The following is an 18,177-nucleotide window of genomic DNA, read 5'->3' as shown; positions in this document are numbered from 1 at the left end:
TGTGCTACTGTGCCACTCAGCACAGTTCAATTAACAGACGCAGAAAGTCGGTCTTAATCAAAATGCATTAAAGATGAATGCATTTTAACATTTTTGGGCAAACGATTACTGGTGCAGGACCTTTTTGAGCAGCGCTCTGTGTTAAAATCAGTTTTCACGATCTGATCTTGTTCCCTGCCTGCTGGGGGTTTGTTCTCAAGCAGATGTGAGCAATGTATTTCTTTTTGGCAGGAGTAGATTGGAACAGTTTTCCACTTCTCATGAGGTACTTCAGTCTGAGTATCTCGGGTCCAGGGAATTCAGAGAGTATGCTTACAGTGGTCGACTGAAAAGGACCAGTGAATAGTGCTCCCTGTGAACACGGAAAGGCAGCCCTTCATCTGTGGGCTAAATGCTATGCCAGCAGCTACTGCACGTGTCATTTTTGATGACGTTGGCTGGCATTTTTTCATGTGTATGTTGATGGATTTGTTGCCCTTCCTGGGGTAAGGAGGCAACAGCACACACTCTTCTCCATCGGATCTTCCAAAGCAAGGCGTCTGCTCCTGCACTCGAATCATCTAACTAGTTAAGTTTAAACGGGACAACTCATTTTTCCCTTTCTAAGAGATGAGAACATATGTAAACAGTTGTTAAAAGCATTTGGGCAGTTTCTGTCAGGTAACAGATAACAATCTCACTGTTACAGTCAGGTAGGAGGTGCAAAAGCCTCAGGCCCCTCACCACCAGCTACTACCTTACAACCATCAGTCTCCTGAACTGACGTGCTGGACTTCCTTCACCACTACCCTGAACTGATTCTACACTGACAGGCACACGCTTAAAAGAGTCCAAGTTGAAATTCAAGTTTGTGTTCAGTTTCTGGCATTCTACCACCAACTGAAACAACGTTCCTCCAGCCTAATGTACACAACTGAGTGTGTACAAATCACACACACATCAGTAGGAGAGACAGTCTTTAAAATAACTGCTGAAAGACAGTGGATTTTATTGTTAGATGAAATCGCAGACCGTAGACACCTCTGACAGTGTGCATGTTAGAATGGAGTCTGATCACCTTCTTAAGCTGTACCCAATACTTCCTGCTGCTGGTTCTCCCTCTCCTGCATTTCTCTGGTTCTCTGCTTTTTCTATCAGCTGAAAAAGTAAAGTAAACTGAACCACCAGTGCTTGACAGTATTTCGCATTTGTGCAACCCTTGTGGGCTGGCACAATTCCCATAGTACCTACCCTGCCCATTGCTCCAAACTTCTCCCCTTCCACCATCTGGCTGGGTTTCCCTGTGCTGTCACTCTTCACCACACCCTCACCACCCCAGCTGTCTTCGTCCCATTTCATCCCAAACCTGCCTTCCTGGCCGCCTCTGTTTCTCTTCCGTGGCCTCCAATTTGATCACACAACCTCCATTTCCTCACGCTCTCCCTGCCTCCCCTCCCTAGAGTACTCCTGCCTTTTCTTCTCCCAGCCTCCCTCCCCTGACTGTCCTCTCACCCATGGCTTGCTGTGCTTTCTCCTTTTGGCCGTCCTTCCTGGCACACTGCCCCCCACCTCCCCAACCTGGAAATGCCTGGATTTTAAGTCACCAGTGCTCAGTGCTGCCACAATTGATGTGCCATCTTGTGTGACTGTTCTGTCCTCTGCCGGCAGATGCACTGCTCAGGCCTGGCCTGGCATCCCGACGTCGCTACGCAGATAGCTGTGGCCTCGGAGGATGACCGAATGCCAGTGATTCAGATGTGGGATCTGCGGTTTGCGACGTCTCCTCTGCGGACACTGGAAAGCCACACCAGGTAGGTGTTCGTGTCCGAGCCCCACGGAGAATACTGCTGAGCAATCCCATTTGTTTTTTTAAAAATCTAATTACTTAAGGTGTCCTTTTTATTTTCAGCATATCTGGTTAACTTGGCAGAAAGGAGACAGGTCAGAACCCTACCATTGGCCACCCACTTACAGAACACCACAGCAATACTGTTAATTTTCACAGTTCTCCCCACACTCTCATTAACTTCCAGGTTCTGCTGCTCACTTATGCACGAGGGGCAATTTGGAGAGGCCAGTTAATCCCACACGTTCTTTGGAATTCAGTGGATGTGATGCATCGGCCTAGTTTGCATTTATCTCTTCGCGGCCCTGTTTTTGATACAGTGCTCACTTATGTTTCTCGGAGCTGTGGGCATCTCACTCAACATGTGGCTACACTACCTTCACTGGGCCTGCCACAAAGGGCTGTCGGTTCTCTGTTGTCGTCAGTGCAGTAGCATCCAAGGCAGCGACTCTTCTCCACTATGGAGGGAGGCTTGTTTCTGATTTTCTTTCGTTGTCCTCAGGGTTCTCAGGTATTACTCTGAGGCAGTTGCCCCCCTCCCCCCCAGTATGTTTGAGCCCCATTCAGACCTTGGACACACTATTCATGCCAGAATTTTCAGTGGTATTGGGAGAATCATTCAAGTATTTTGGATGGGATGTCGTGCGCAGGAGGGTAATTTGGGCCGAGCTCCGAGAAGATGCCCGAATCTGGTGTAAGTGTGTACTTGGATGATCCGCGAGAGAGGAAGACTGCACAATGTAACTAAAGTCGTGAGGCTCTCTTTAAGTGGCAGCATTTCACCCTTGCTGACAGTTGTGAATTGACTTTGTTTTGCAGAGGAATTTTAGCCATTGCCTGGAGCCTGGCGGATCCCGAGCTGCTGCTGAGCTGTGGCAAGGACAACCGTATGCTCTGCTGGAACCCCAACACTGCAGAGGTCGGTCACGCTGGCCGCTTCGGTGATTCCGCAGTGGGGTGGGGTCTCTGAGTGCTAGGTCACTGCATGCAGTCAAAAACAACTTTTCACGTCAGTAAGGTGAAAATTAGATTCTGAGGTTGACCTCAAACTGTCCCAATTTCCTTCCCACAAATCAGAAAAATGTCCACTTTACAGAACTTTTCTTTCATTCTAACGACCACTACCATCTAGAAGGACGAGAACGTCAGATACCTGGGAACACCACCACTCGGAAATCCCCCTCCAAGTCACTGACTTGGAAACACATCGCTGTTCCCTCATTGTCATTGGAATTCCCTCCCTAACAGCACTGTGCGTGTCCCTACACCTCAGGGACTGTAGTGGTTCAAGAAGGCAGCTCATCACCGCCTTCTCAAGGGCAACTAGGGATGGGCAATAAATGCTGGCTTGGCTGGCGACATCCATATCCCGTAAATGAATAAATAATTGAAAAAATGACTGCAGGCCTCTTAAGTGGAAACTGATTGCCATAGCGAGAATGTAATGGATTTTTAAAAAATCTATGTAGTCTCAAAAGCTCTATTAGATGCTAGCTTATTTTTTGTTTTTTTCTGTATTAAGGTAGTGTCCGATAGAGCTTTGGTAACAATGTAGATTTTTTAAAAATCTCACTTTCTCTCTTTGACAGTGCATTTCCACATAAAAGGCCCGTAGGCAATTATTTGGAGCCCAGCATAGGAATCTGTGCCAAAAATAAGAACTTAGAATCATGTATTCAATTGACAGTCTTTTTACAGAATAATGTAACATGCTGAATTGCTTAAGAACATCCTGAATTCACATTTCCTCATCTCCAAATGATTTTAAACAGACCACAGGATCCACATTTCAGTATGTTCTGAGGAATCTCCTGATTCAAGCCTCTCTTATCATTGTGCACACACTATTCAAAGCTATAGATGTTCGGGCATTGCGATGACACACCTGCAAGTTATTTTCTATTTTTACACCAATGGTGAAATCAGAAATCAAAAGTATACTGTATGATTTTAATACGAACAATGTTTGCTGTGATTTACTCTTGTTTTTCTTGTTCCTGGCTGTGATTAGGTTGTGTACGAACTGCCCACAGCGACTCAGTGGTGCTTTGATATTCAGTGGTGCCCCAGGAATCCCGCTGTCCTCTCCGCCGCAGCTTTTGACGGCCACATCAGCATCTACTCGCTAATGGGCGGGAACCTGGATGCACAAAGGCAGAAGCAGGTTGACAGCGTAAGTAAATATTGTGCAGAGCCAGCAGGGACACCTCTCCCATTTAATGTGTGCTTTGCCACTTGCTCCATCACGGAGATACTGCATCAGCATTTGTGGAAGCTTCTTCAGCACTCAGCCAAGAGCTAAAATGTAGATACTGTCTTCTGACTGATGCAGAATTGTGAGCTTCCGTAAGGCCATTCAACACCAGCAGTCGGGCCAAGGGCCTTTTAACAGCAGCTCGTCAATGTTCATGTGCAATCTTCTGTCAGTGGGTTGTATTTATTCATTTCAGCCTGCACCATACTGTGATGAGTCTTACATTTGCAACATTCATATCTTGCTGTAAAAACTTTTGGGTTGGATTCTTGAAGATCTGCCATAAGGTTGACAGGATTTTTTTTGCTGCTGTTGGTATCTTTTTTTGAGATTTCCCCAAATGAGGACGTGGGTAAACTAGTCTCAGCTTTCATCGTATCTTCTGCCTACCTGGGTTGCACCTCAGTGCTGACTTTCATAACTGCATTGAGATTGTTTTTTTAATTGACAGGTAACAGACACTCTGCAGGTGAAAACCAGTGAGTGAGCTGTTTGGTTTGCCCAAGCAAGACATGCAAACCCCGTCACTGCTACTAACTGTCGTCTGTTTGCATCTAGAATGGATGAGGCACTGTAGGCACAGTGAGAATATTATCAATACAGGATTCAGCAAAGATCCGGGTGTAAGCATCTATCTGGATTCCTGCCTGACCCCTCCTTGTCTCTTAATTGTTCATTTATGCTCTCCCTCTCTTGTTAGATTTCTGCTTCCTTTGGGAATTTGGATCCATTTGGTACGGGACAGGCTCTTCCTCCCTTGCAGCTCCCTCAGTCCATCACTCAGCCCAGTACTGTGCTGCCTCTTAAGAAGCCACCCAAGTGGATCCGCCGTCCCGTGGGAGCTACGTTTGCTGTAAGTTCTGTGTAATCTACGACAGAGTGTGTAACTTAGAACTTTCCAGCTCTCCTCGCTCCATTCTGGACCATGAATCTAATGTCTCTAGTTGTTCCCCAGCGGATAGCGTAGCACAACACTTTACAATACAGGCGACCCGGGTTCAATTCCCGCCGCTGCCGGGAAGGAGTTGGTATGTTCTCCCCACGACGGTGTGGGGTTCCTCTGGGCGCTCTGGGTTCCTCACATCGTCCAAAGACGTTCCGGTTGGCAGGTTAATTGTAAGTTGTCCCATGATTAGGCTCGAATTAAATCGGGGGATTTCTGGGTGGCACAGTTCTCAATAAGCCATAATCTCAATAAATAAAAATCTTCTGCTGGAGAAGATTTGTGTGTGATGTGGGGCAGCAAACGCTGGCAGAATCTGACTGCCGGAGCCATCACATTAAGGGTGCTCCCCCCTTCACCTGATTCCTGGGATCCTCATCGGCTGCCAGGAACGAGCAGCTCCGCTTGTCCAGGGCGACACAGTGGGCGCAGCTGGTAGTGCCGCTGCCTCACCACGCCAGAGATCCCGTGACCTCGAGAGCTGTCTGTCTGGAGTTTGCACGTTCGCTCTGTGACCCTGTGGGTCCCCTCTGGGTGCTCTGATTTCCTCTCTCAGCCCAAAGATGTGCAGTTTGGTAGGTTAATTGGCTGCCGTGTGAAATTCTCGGTGTGTAGAATCGGGCCAGAATGTGGGAACTATAATAAATGGGTGAAACGGGGACACCTCTTTTTCCCTTATTGGGGAGAGAGAGAGCCTGTGGTGTGTCGAATTATGAGTAGTCTTCAGGGAACTGCAAGTCTGTGTCTTTATTGATGTTTTGCTGCACGCTTGAGTGCTCGGTGGGGGCGCCGATGCTTTTTTTTGTTGGTGGGGGGAGGGATTGTTGCTTTGCTGCTGCTTAAGTGTGGGAGGGGGAGTTGGGGGGCTTTGGGGTTCTAACTGCCATTCAGTTTTTTGTGGCATGCCTCTGTTATCGTGGATGGTTGTGAAGAAAAAGAATTTCAGGATTGTACACATTTTTCTGACATTAAATGTACCTTTGAAACCTTAATGTAGGAATGGTGTAGATGAGTGAGTGATGGTCAGTGTGTCCTCAATGGGCTGAATGGCCTGTTTCTGTACTGTATCTCCCTCTGATTTCTAATTAATGAGCAGAGCCCACATAAGCTGTTTTCACCACCTACCGAGTTTGGCATTTTGTAGCTTGAATTGGGACCTTCATGCAGAACACTCAGCTACTGAACAGTTACTGGAGCAGTAGTGAAACAACCATTTTAATGCAATTTGATTTCAGTCAGTGCTAACCTTCCATTTTAGATTTCCCTCAGTTTACTTCAGAACTCCCCTTCCATTTATGGGGCGAGTTTGCTTGACAAGACCTTGTGCCATTTATTAATCTACTCTGTTATTGCCACGTTCCCATCAGCTCCGTCCAGATTGTGCCATCATCAGCACATGGTAGCCAATTGACCTACCAACCCTCCTGTCTTTGGCCACTGGGAGGAAACCAGGACACCTGGAGGAAAGCCACGTGGTCACAGGGAGAACAGGCAAACTCTGGACAGACAATACCAAAGGTCACGCAGTTTCTACCGCTGTGGAACTGTCGCTGTGTTCAAATTGTATACTATAGTATGTAGTTTAGATTGATTTTTTGACCTATAGTTTTGCACTTGCCAATGCTGTAAAATGAACTTAACCAGTGTGTGTTTTCTCTCGTTCATTTTACGCTTCACTGGTCTTGTGGAGCAGTTTGGAGGAAAGCTGGTCACGTTCCAGCACACAAAACCCCAGCTTCAGCAACAGCAGGTTCCATTCCAAGTGTTCGTCAGCCAGGTGGTGACCGAGTCGGACGTCCTGAACCGTTCCAATGAGCTGCAGAACACCATTCACTCGGGAAGTTTTGTGGAGTACTGCCAGTCGAAAATTAATGCTGCCCAGACGGACTTTGAGAGAAATGTCTGGGGGTTCTTAAAGGTGAGAACAAGTGGAGAAGGAATTGCTAGACTCTTGATGCATTACTTTTGATCTCTGATATATAGTTGTGTAGCTGTGGGGAAGGCTGCAGACACACGGTTTCAGTTTCCAACTTTATAGTCCAGACCAAGTCTCTGGATTGTTCTTTTTAAACCTGAAAGTTGTGCAGTACCTGTTTGAATACCTTGAATTTGTGAGCAATGAAACGGGTATATACACATAGTGCCAGTAATATCAAAACCCTGGGGTTGTCTGAAAATCATAAGAGTGGATCGTCTGGAATTCCCCATCCCCTTGGGCCACTGGGATGTCAACAGGGTAACTAATCAGGAAGTCAGGAATCATCCATTGCTCACTTTGATCTTTTATCAGATTAAACCATGTTCCATTCCTTCCCCTAGTAATTACAAGGTAATCTTAAAAGAGGAAGGAAGTCCTTTCCATAATTTTGACGTCCGAATGAAGTAACTGCTCCCTGCAAAAGAGCCAGGATATTTAAATAAAGAGTAATTATTTAAAGTTACTCCTCAACTTCTGCTATCTTCCATGGGATCCTACCACCAGACGAATCTTTACCTCGTCCCTCCTAGCACAGATTCCTGCTACAGGGAGGTCGTCACCCCTAAGTTGCAGGAGGCAGGTAGTTGGGTGAGTGTCGGAAGAGGGAAAGGGAACGGGCGGCCAGTGCAGAGTACCCCTGTGGCCATTCCCCTCAGTAATAAGTAACCGTCTTGGATACTGGGGAAAGCCACAGCAACCAGTCTCTGGCACCAAGTCTGGTGCTCAGGAGGAGGAGATGAGGACAGCAGTAATGACAAAGGATCCCACAGCAGGAGATCCTGTGGACGTTACAGAGACACTCAGGTGGTATGTTGCCTCTCAGGTGCCAGGGTCAGGGACGTCTCAGATCAGGTCCACAGCATTCTAAAGGGGGAGGGGGAGCAGTCTTGGTACATGTTGGTACTAACAACATAAATAAGAAAAAAGGAGAGGGCCCTGAAGAGGAAGTATCGAGAGTTGGGAAGGAAGCTGAAAACCAAGACCTCCAGAGTAGCAATCTCTGGATTGCTGCCTGTACCATGTGCCAGTGAGGGTAAGAATTGGATAATTTGACAGATGAATGCATGGCTGAGGAATTGGTGCAGGGGGCAGGGTTTCAGATGATCTGGATCATTGGGATTTCTTCTGGGGAAGGTATGATCTGTACAGAAATTCGAGGGGAACCAATATCCTTGAGGGCAGGTTTGCAAGAGCTGTTGGGGACCGATTAAGCTAACTTGGCAGGGGGATGGGAAACTGAGTGATCGGGCTGGGGTTGGGGCAGTTGGTATACGAGCAGAGGCAGTGTGTAGTGAGACTGTCAGGAAGGACAGGCAGATGATAGGGCAAAACTGCAGTCAATGGGGTGAGTTAAAGTGTAACAAGGAGCCAAAATCGAAAAGGGCGATGAATACAGGACTGAAGGTGTTACATTTGAAAGCACCCGGTATACAGAATAAGGTAGATGAACTTGTAGCACAGTTACAGATTGGCACGTATGATGTTGTGGACATCATTAAATCGTGGCTGAAGGGAGTCATAGTTGGGAGCTTAGAATCCAGAGATATGCACTGTATTGAAAGGACAGGCAGGAAGGCAGAGAGGCTGAGGTGACTGTTGGTTAAAAAATGAAATCAAATCCTTAAGAGATAACGTAGAATTAGAAGATGTAGGATCCTCATTGGTAGAGTTAAAGAAACTGCAAGTGTGAAAAAAACCCTTAATGGGAGTTGTATACAGGCCTCTGAACAGAGTGTGAGGTACAAATCATAAAGGGAGATAGAAAAGGTGTGTAATATGGGCAATATTACAATAGGCACAGGGGATTTCAATATGCAAGTAGATTGGGAAAATCAGGTTCATGATGGATCCTGAATGAGAGAATTTTTGGAATGCCTGAAAGATGTTTTTTTAGAGCAGCTTGTGGTTGACCTCAGTGTGGGAAAGGTTAGTGGGACTTTGGTATTTGATGTGGTGTTGTGAAATGAGCCAGATTTGATAAGGGAGCTTAAGGTAAAGGAAACCTTAGGAGTCACTGTTCTTAAAATATTAGAATTCACACTGTAGTTTGAGAGGGAGAAGCTAAAATCAGACATATCAGTATTACAGTGGAGTGATGAGGATTACAGAGACATGTGAGAAGAGCTGGCCAAAGTTGACTGGAAGGGGACATGAGCAGGGATGGCTGAATTTCGCGGGGCAATTAGGAAGGTACAGGATAGAGATGTCCTGAAGAAGTAGTAGTAGTATTCTAAATGGGGGGATGAGGCGAAGGAAGTCAAGGGCAGCAGAAAAGGAAAGGAGAGGGCATATATTATAGCAAAGATTAGTGGGAAATTAGAGGATTGGCAAGCTTTTAAAAAGCAATAGAAGGCAACTAAAAAGCAAAAAGGAGAGAAAAGCTGAAATATGAGGAGAAGCTAGCCAGTAATATGAAAGTGGATACCAAAGAGTTCTTCAGATATATAAAGAGTAAAAGAGAGGACATTGGACTACTGGAGAGGTTGAAATGGGGGAACAGAGTAATGGCAGATGAACCTAACGTCAGTATTTTGCATCAGTCTTCACTGCAGAAGACACCAGCAGTATGGCAGTAATTGGAGAGTATCAGGGGCTGAAGTGAGTTGTTGCTATTACTAAAGAGAAGGTGTTTAGGAAGCTGAAAGGTCAGAAGGTAGATAAGTCACCTGGACCAGATGAATTTACACTAAAGATCTGAAAGAGGTAGCTGAAGAATTTGTGGAGGCATCAGTAGCGATCTTTCAAGAGACATTAGATTCTGGTATTGCTCCGAAGGACTGGAAAATTGCAAATGTCACTCCACTCTTTAAGAAGGGAGAGGAGAAAAAACAAGAAATTATGGGCCAGTTAGCCTGACTTCAGTGGTTGGGAGGATGTTAGCTTCCATTGTGAAGGATGAGTTTTTGGGGTACTTGGAGGCACGTGGAAAAGTAGACCAAAGTCAGCAAGGTTTCCTTAAGGGGAAATCTTGCCTGACAGTCTGTTGGAGTTCTTTATGGAACTAACAAGCAGGTTAGACAATGGAGTGTCAGTTGTTTACTTGGTTCTTCAGAAGGTCTTTGACAAGGTGCTGCACACAACTCTGTTAAACATGGTAAGAGCCCGTGGTATTACAGGAACAATACTGGCATGGATAGAAGATTGACTGACTGACAGGAGACAACGAGCAGGAATAAAGGGGGCCTTTTCTGGTTAGCTGCCAGTGGGTGACTAGAGATGTTCTGTCAAAGTTGGGACTGCTTTTCCCGTCATATGTCAATTGTCTAGATGGTGGAATTGATGGCTTTGTAGTGAAGCTTGTGGATGATACAAAAAATAGGTGGAAGGGCAAGAAACAGGGAGTCTGCAGAGGGACTTTGGGCACATTAGGAGCAATGGGCATAGAAGCAGCAGATAGAATACAGTGCAGGGAACTTTGGTCGAAGAAATAAAGACATCTTAGAAACATGTCAAATTATGAAAGGGATATATGAGATGGAGGCAGGAAAGTTGTACTGGTAGGTGAGACTGGAATTAGGGAACATAGCCTCAAGATTCAGGGGAGTAGATTTAGGACGGAGATGAGGAGGAACTGCTTTTCCTAGAGAGTGGTGAATATGTGGAATTCTATGTCCAAGGAAGCAGTAGAAGTTGCCTCATTAAATGTGTTTAAGACACAGTTTTGCACAGTAGGGGAATTAAGGGTTATGGGGAAAAGGCAGGTAGATGGAGATGAGTCCATGGCCAGATCAGCCGTGATCTTATTGAATGGTGGAGCAGGCTCGATGGGCCAGATGGCCGACTCCTGTTTCTATTTATAATGAATCCAACATTTGCAATCGGTTGAGCTCCATTATTTAAAATTTTCTGGTTAACTGCATTGTGTAACACAACATGGTTACCGGGGTCAGCTCAGAATGTAGAACACACAGGTGCTCATATTGACTTCTCGGTCTTTAACACAGGTGAACTTTGAGAAAGATCATCGCAATAAGTACCTGGAACTTCTCGGATACAAAAAAGAAGAGCTTGCAGAAAAGGTAAGAATATTTCTTGATAATAGCTGAGATTAAAAAGACAGGCTGGATGAAAATTGTGGTAATTATTGGGTCTATTTGTGAAAGGATTAATTGCTAACAATGTACTTGGAGAGCCAGATGATAAGTACTAGTTAAATTGAGCAAGTTTCTCTTGTGTTGGCACCATTTAACCCTGATGTTTTTTTAAAATTTCTACTCTAGATTGCGTCAGCACTGCAAAGTGGGGCAGGCAAGATCGGGCTTCCATCAGATCAGGTACAGAGGGGGTAAAGCACACATTCCTGCCAGTGCTGGCTGTGAAACAGGGAAAAGTATTGTCCTGTTCTGTGCTTATTTCCAACTTGCATTGAAGAGGTCCTCCATCTCATTATAACTGTATCAGCTCTTCATAAAAATTATAAAGTTAATCCCTCAGTCCTCTGAAATATGTACCCCTGTCCCTTTAGAGTTGCAACATTCTTTGCTGTTTATTAACAACTTTCTCAGACGGGAGTTTCTTTTGAATGATTCCTGTCCCCACCACTCAACCTGAGTATTCTGTGTTGTTATGTTAAACCGATGACTTTGCTGTGATTGTAAAATAGATTGCGTTGGGTCAGCCTCATTCTGTGCTCTGCAGGTAGTCTTCACCATTGGTCTCAATGGGGATTAAATTAGGTAAACTGTCCAATCAGAAACTGAACCAGCACCTCCAAGAGTTTTCACAGACATTCAAGAAATACTGAGTGAGCCAAAGTAGGAGGAATTAGATTGTTGGTCATGGAGCTCTTAAAATATGGAAGAAAACATTGAACTCAGATGAGTCAAGGACAGTGGAAGTAGAAAACCAATTGCCTTTGTTCTTGCCATGTGCTTGAAGGAATGGGGCTGCCGTTTTGTGAAGCTGTTCTGTAAACTCTATTTTGTGAGCTGTCTTGTGAACTCAGGAATAGTTCTATCAAGGTGCAAATAAAGTTGATACAGTGATGCTCCTGATAATCTGCAGAACTAGAGATAATTTCCAAATAAGAAGTTATTTGTGAGGGGGTTCTTTGCTACGATAGAACTTGCAGGTTTATGAACAGGGGAGACTGTGCCTGATCTGAGTATCTCGAGCCTGGTAACTGGCTGATTCAGAACAAAGAGACATTAATTACAAGTTCCAAACAAGAGAAAATCTGCAGATGTTGGAAATCCAGGCAACACACGCAACATGCTGGAGGAACTCAGCAGGCCAGGCAGCATCTGTGGAAGAGAGTAAGCAGTCGATGTTTTGGGCCGAAACACTTCGGCAGCACGTACAAGTTGTCGGTTGCAGAAGGGCAATAAATTGCTACTGGCTTGGACAACGTCCAATGGGAGCCTGACACAGGTCAGTCAGGTGACCTCGAGCCAATGAGATTGAAGCACAGCATTTGAACTGATAGGAAAGATTATAAGAACAAAGGGCTTCGAATGCAAAGCAGCAGGAACTCCGGAGACTCGCAAGGAAGAACCCCCAAGCCAAGGGCTGGGATAAAAAGGATCAATCGTTTGGCGAATGGGAGATTCTCTATTTCGGTGTTATAAATTGGAGAAGTGGTCTGAGTGAGTATTGGTACAGAGGGAAAAGTAGAATTTGTGTTTTAAGTTGTTGGCCTGTATCAACATACAAACGTTTGTAGTTATGTTGAAGTTTGTGCAGGGACAATGAAGTGCGAGCTTTGATCAATTAAGAGCTGTGTGGTGATTTGTAGAAGTTAGATCGGTTGATGATTGGTTAACAAGATGGGATAATTAAGCACTTGGTGGAGAAGGTAGTTTACCTCCCAATGGTGAGACAAAGGGAAGGGGGTGCACAAGGTGTCGGCATTGGAAGGAGTCGTGACTAGTAAGAACCAGGAAGATAGATTAGTCATTGACAAGAGAAAATCTGCAGATGCTGGAAGTCCAGGCAACACACACAAAATACTGGAGCAACTCAGCAGGGCAGGCAGCATCTATGGAAAACAGTACCGTCGATGTTTCAGGCCGAAACCCTTTGGCAAGGCATTGTTTGTGTTGGTTACTGGTCACAGTTATGCTGTGTTGTGATGACGGTTAAAGATAGATTAATGTAGGATTGGTGGCAATGGGTTTGATTCGGTACGATATATTTCTATGACTCTACATCTCAATGTATTTGTTAATCTCCTCGTGTCCTCTAGTAATGATAAACCCTATACTATAGTCTTTCAACTTGGTTTGAACTAAAATAAAGATTGATTTCCCGGAATTAACACTATTATAAGAAATAAAGTTTCCTAATTATTTCTAGGGAAGACATGTTGGTACTGTTTAACTTTTGCAGTGTTTTAGTTTGGGTAGTTGGAAAGTTCATAGTATAATTTTGCAGGTTGGGGAGTGATAGTGTAATCTGTCCCTAACCCCTGAATGAATTTCCTTCTTCAAGCAATTAGACTATAAATTTCTTATTTTCTTTAAAATTCTTGATTTCAGATGTGCTCCTAATTTTCTTTTTAAAATCCATTATGGATCGTGATTTCAACACTCTTCCTCAATGAAGCATTCTACTGAACTTCTTCCAATCTAAATCTCATTTCTAACCTAACTTAAATTTGCTTTCTGGTTACCAAATCACTGATTTTTGAAAATAGTTTCTCCCTATTTAAATATCCAACCATGTGTGATTTTGAACACCTTTTATTTCTCTTTACTTTCTTTCTCCAATCGCAGCACTCTACTTTTCAGTTCATAATTTTGATTTGATGAAGTAGCTTTTTAAAAATTGTACCAATTACTAAATCAAATAATTGTGTAATCTGAAAAAGTGGTTAATTTATATCTGTCTGATTTGTATTGAATATTAGCATCATTAAACAGATCAAGGGGTGAATATTATTCCACAAGTTGAAAACCTTTATTTAAACCAGCGAATATATTTCTTAAAGATTAAACAGTTGCGGTGTTTCATTGGGCATGGTTTTCATCTTTGTGTTATGAACTTAAATCCAGGTTGGATGATACAGAGTTGGGGTTGTTTCATACCAAGGTGGCTGATGTGGTAAACGGGGCAAAGTACATTAGTGCAGTTAAGAATATTCTCCTGAATTCTGGGGGAGTAAATAGTAAGGCAGAGTCAAGGGCGTAATATTCTGCTGTACCAAAGGAGGTCTTAAGCTTGGAGGTGAAAGGTGGCTGGTACAGCATCCTGGTATCTAAATGGCTGTTGCAAACAGGGCAAGTGGGTCAAAATGGCAATGTTAACAGTGGACAATTAAGTCATTTTGTTTTCTGATTGGCCTATCCAAATAGAGGCAGCTGATCATCAGGTGTACTTGAACTGAATATTAAAACTTCTCCAGTATGGAGCAAGTCATCTCCATAAAAACCCAACAGGCTAGGTAGTGCCATCAATGTTAAAAGCTCAGAAGCGAGATAGATGGAGCAAAATATGAGTCTATTAAGCATTTCTGACTCATTCAACTTTGCATTGAGTCTGAAACTATACTATCACTATTTAAGCATCTTACTATTTTATTTTTAAGTACATAGTTTTATTTTTTGGTTGATTATTTTGTGCAGTGATATGAGGGAAGCTATTGTTGAGGAATGATGTATCAGCAGCGATTTCTCTCCAACAGGAGAAGATCCAGAACAAACTGGGTGCTATGTTTCATTTTCAGGGTGGTGACACTACTCCGGTTAGGGTTTGAATGTTTGTCACATCAGCCATCTGTGGTCCTTCCAAGATCAATACCAGTGCAGTTCTGGGTTAAGTAATAGTTTTCCATTGACCTACATCCCCTAGGGATGGAGCTGAGACTGGAGGGGAAAGACAATGCCCCATCATATTGTGGACCGCTAATGCATTGTAATATACTAATGTTTTTAAGTAAATCTTTAGAATCATTACAGTTGATGATCTGAACGAATGTCAGTATCTCAGTGGTTTGAGTTTCATGCTTTACTGACAGACTCTGGTATTATGATCTGTATCACTTGTGGAATAATCTTCTTATCCCATTTTGATCCCAGACGTTGTTATATCTAGCTTGGCTTGTGCTTTCTACTCTTCCTTCTGATGTTGTCATCTAACCCTTCCTCTTTAAGGCTCCCAGGGACTCTGAGCCGACAGCAGAGAATGCTGAAGACAGCCCTGCTTTAGAAGATCAGTGCCTGGGGGAGGTATCACATTAATCCCTATTGTCATTTGTCAATCTGAATATGATAATATTGTGTGCTGGTTGTACTAGTATTCAGAAACGTGAGCTTGGTATTGGAAATGTGAAGTATTGACCTAAGATCTGAATATGTTTTCTTAATATTTTGTTGTCAAATGGGATTTCCCTCCTTCCACGAAGATGCTGACACTTTGATGGGCTACTTTGTCCTCCAGTACCTCAAGTAAATGACACTTGCGCCAAGTCGTGGTGAGGGGCCATTTAGGGCAAGTGTATCTTTTCCTGCTGCTGTATACGTTTCCAGGAAGCAGGAAACGGTAGACTTGCTTGACGTGATCCAGTTTGGGAACCATGGCTGATTTTTCCTGTTACTAACTGAGGCCAGTTTTGCTGTTACTCAGCTGACTCAGTTAAACCTTTGAGCCCTTAATGGAACTAAACTGTAAATTGAGACGTTCCGATGATTCCAACACTCACTGCCTGACCATCGGGGAAAAGGATAATCTGCCTGGGCTGTAAATTTAGGTCTGCACATTATTATTTGGAGTTGGGTTGTGTTTGACAACCTTGTATTCTAAGTGCAGTGTAACAGTTACCCATTTTCAGCTCAAGAGTTACAACTCTCGGCAGTCATGCCCTTCAAAACTTTAGAGAATGGAATAGGATGGGTTGTGTTTTAAATGTGAGTACCAATGATAACGCGCTTGTGAGTGTTTTCATATTTGATGCCCACAGGTGGAAAATGAGCATGAAGAGGACGAGGACTTGGATAAGGCAACATCTAAGAAGCAAGTTGAGAAAGAAACAAAATTCAGTATCTCTATTAGTGGAGGTAATTAGTTTGTACAAAGTTTGATTTGTGTTCAGATGAGTTGTAATGGCAGAATAAACTTTCTCTCATTGAATAGAGTGAATAAGTCAGGACAAAAATTAATGCTTTATTGCATAATTAACATTTTTGCTCAATAATTAACCCAGCAAACCGCATCCCTAAAATTGGTTGATATAATTGTTAGATTCTCCAAGAAAAGCCTGTAATTATTTCAGATTTATAGCATGCAAGGAGAAAGGTCGTTTTGACCCATTGGGTCTGCATTAGCTCTTGCTAGAATGAATATTTGCCTCTGCTCCGTAAAATATTTTTCTTGGAATAATAAACAGATGATATCTTTCCCAAAAATTATTCAGGCTTTAAATCCATACAATGAAATCCAGAGAATTCAACCCCCATCATTAATGATCATTAAATTAGTAAAGTTTCTTTTTAAGGGAAATCCACTCGGTCTGTGTACAAGCTCTATGAGTGACAAACTGCTTATCTGCAGATAAAATAGGTGCAATATTATTTGAACAAAATGCATGTGGTTTTGTTTTTTTCTCTATTCATTGCTAGTTACTGGCTCTATGTGGATGTTCTTGACAGAGGTTATTTCCTGTTGCTTTGCTCCTAGAGTACCAATTTCTCAGAACATCAGTTTCTAAAATTTGTAATGTACCGATTTAATTGAGCCTTTCATTGCATTTAATTTAAAAAAAATTCTCCCATGCAGGCAATATAAGGTTAAATTCTGTGAATGCGACTATTTCCTTTAACCTTGCGCGCTGACTTCAGCCCGGTGAATGACGGTTTAGTTACTAGGTGGCTTAGAGGACTTGTCTTGGGTCTCTCTTCCCTGAATGAACAGCTTGAGTTGGATTATCAGCAGGAGTTTTCCTGCAGCTTCAGCGCAGACATCTTGTGAGGCTTTTGAGGACTTGGTGAAATCTGGGGGTGAGCTAGAAGGAAAAGTCAAGATGCTCTGACAGCCACAGAGGTGGCAGATTTCCAAGTTACTCCAAGCTTCCCTCATCAGTTATGTGCTGAGGAGCATCTGTCTTGGGTTTTGTGTCACAAGATTGCCATTGTTTTGAAGCTTAATAGTGCAAGTGGTACGGATTCAAATCTGTGTAAATGTTGGTGTAGGAAAGGGAGGAATGAATTTGCATATCAGGATTTTGGAATGTCACAGGCGCTGTGCACCAAATGGATTGCTTCTAAAACTCGGCACTTCACCATGAATCAATGTAGCTGTTAATTAATGCAGATTATGAGCTTCACACAGTAATTGTCCACTGGATTGCTTTTGACGGTAATGCTTGAGGGACCAGCATTGACCAGGTCACCAGCAGAAGTTGCCGTGAGAATCGTGCCTCAAGGTCTTTTATATCCTCCTGAACAGATAGGTGACCGAGCCCAGTGCCTCTTTTAAAGTACACCCAGAGTAGTCATTCAGTTTTATGTTAAACTGTACCAGTGCTTGGATTAAGGCATTTTGGTGAGAAGAATGTATTTTGACAAATGCTTTCCATTCCTCAGATGTTGATGGGTTGATCACGCAGGCTTTGTTGATGGGAAACTTTGAAGGAGCCGTGGATCTTTGCTTGCACGATAACCGAATGGCAGACGCCATCATTTTAGCAATAGCCGGAGGACAGGAACTTCTGGCCAAGACACAGAAAAAATACTTCGCCAAGACAAATAGCAAGATCACCAGGGTGAGGTGGCTCTCTTTTTGACCACTGATGTCATCTTTATTGTAATACATATTGCAGAATTCTGTTCTTAAATTTTCAATATAAAACTTAGTTGATAGATGCTGTGGTGACACGGGATTGGGAAGAAATTCTGCAGTCATGTGATCTTCAAAATTGGAAAGAAGCTTTGGCTGCCTTGTTGACGTATGCTGGGCCTGATGAATTTGCTGCACTTTGTGGTGAGTAGAGTCACTTTACCCTGCGTTATGACTGACTGTAAACAATTATAAAGTTCCATTCTTTGCAACTGGAATATTAATGTTTCCCGCTCCACAGATGCTGACTGACTTGCTGAGTATTTCCAGCATTTTCTGTTTTTATTTCAGAATTTCTGGTATCGCTATTTCCGATGTCTGTGTGGATGACAGTAGCTTGCGGAAGACAGATTGCCCCTGTGTAATTTAGCTTGTGGCAGCAACAAGGATGGCCAGCATTGCTTTTT

General features: G+C 43.5%; 1 protein-coding gene across 6 annotated transcripts in view; it reads left to right on the top strand.

Moving 5' to 3' along the window:
* sec31a (SEC31 homolog A, COPII coat complex component) overlaps window positions 1–18,177 on the top strand; it is an 82,042-nt gene that overhangs the window by 28,421 nt on the left and 35,444 nt on the right. For 5 of the 6 annotated variants that reach the window (XM_073065019.1, XM_073065013.1, XM_073065018.1 and 2 more), the window contains exons 7-17: window positions 1,648–1,790; window positions 2,645–2,744; window positions 3,837–3,998; window positions 4,780–4,932; window positions 6,716–6,940; window positions 10,945–11,019; window positions 11,221–11,274; window positions 15,091–15,165; window positions 15,897–15,993; window positions 17,518–17,696; window positions 17,788–17,914. In XM_073065019.1, coding sequence (XP_072921120.1) covers window positions 1,648–1,790; window positions 2,645–2,744; window positions 3,837–3,998; window positions 4,780–4,932; window positions 6,716–6,940; window positions 10,945–11,019; window positions 11,221–11,274; window positions 15,091–15,165; window positions 15,897–15,993; window positions 17,518–17,696; window positions 17,788–17,914 — 1,390 coding nt within the window. The remainder of the gene's footprint in view (window positions 1–1,647; window positions 1,791–2,644; window positions 2,745–3,836; window positions 3,999–4,779; window positions 4,933–6,715; window positions 6,941–10,944; window positions 11,020–11,220; window positions 11,275–15,090; window positions 15,166–15,896; window positions 15,994–17,517; window positions 17,697–17,787; window positions 17,915–18,177) is intronic. The other variant, XM_073065016.1, reaches the window with a different exon arrangement.

The sequence above is a fragment of the Hemitrygon akajei genome, chromosome 13 (assembly GCF_048418815.1).
Source record: "Hemitrygon akajei chromosome 13, sHemAka1.3, whole genome shotgun sequence".
Lineage (NCBI taxonomy): Eukaryota > Metazoa > Chordata > Chondrichthyes > Myliobatiformes > Dasyatidae > Hemitrygon > Hemitrygon akajei.
This window is presented reverse-complemented; position numbering and strand designations above follow the sequence as displayed.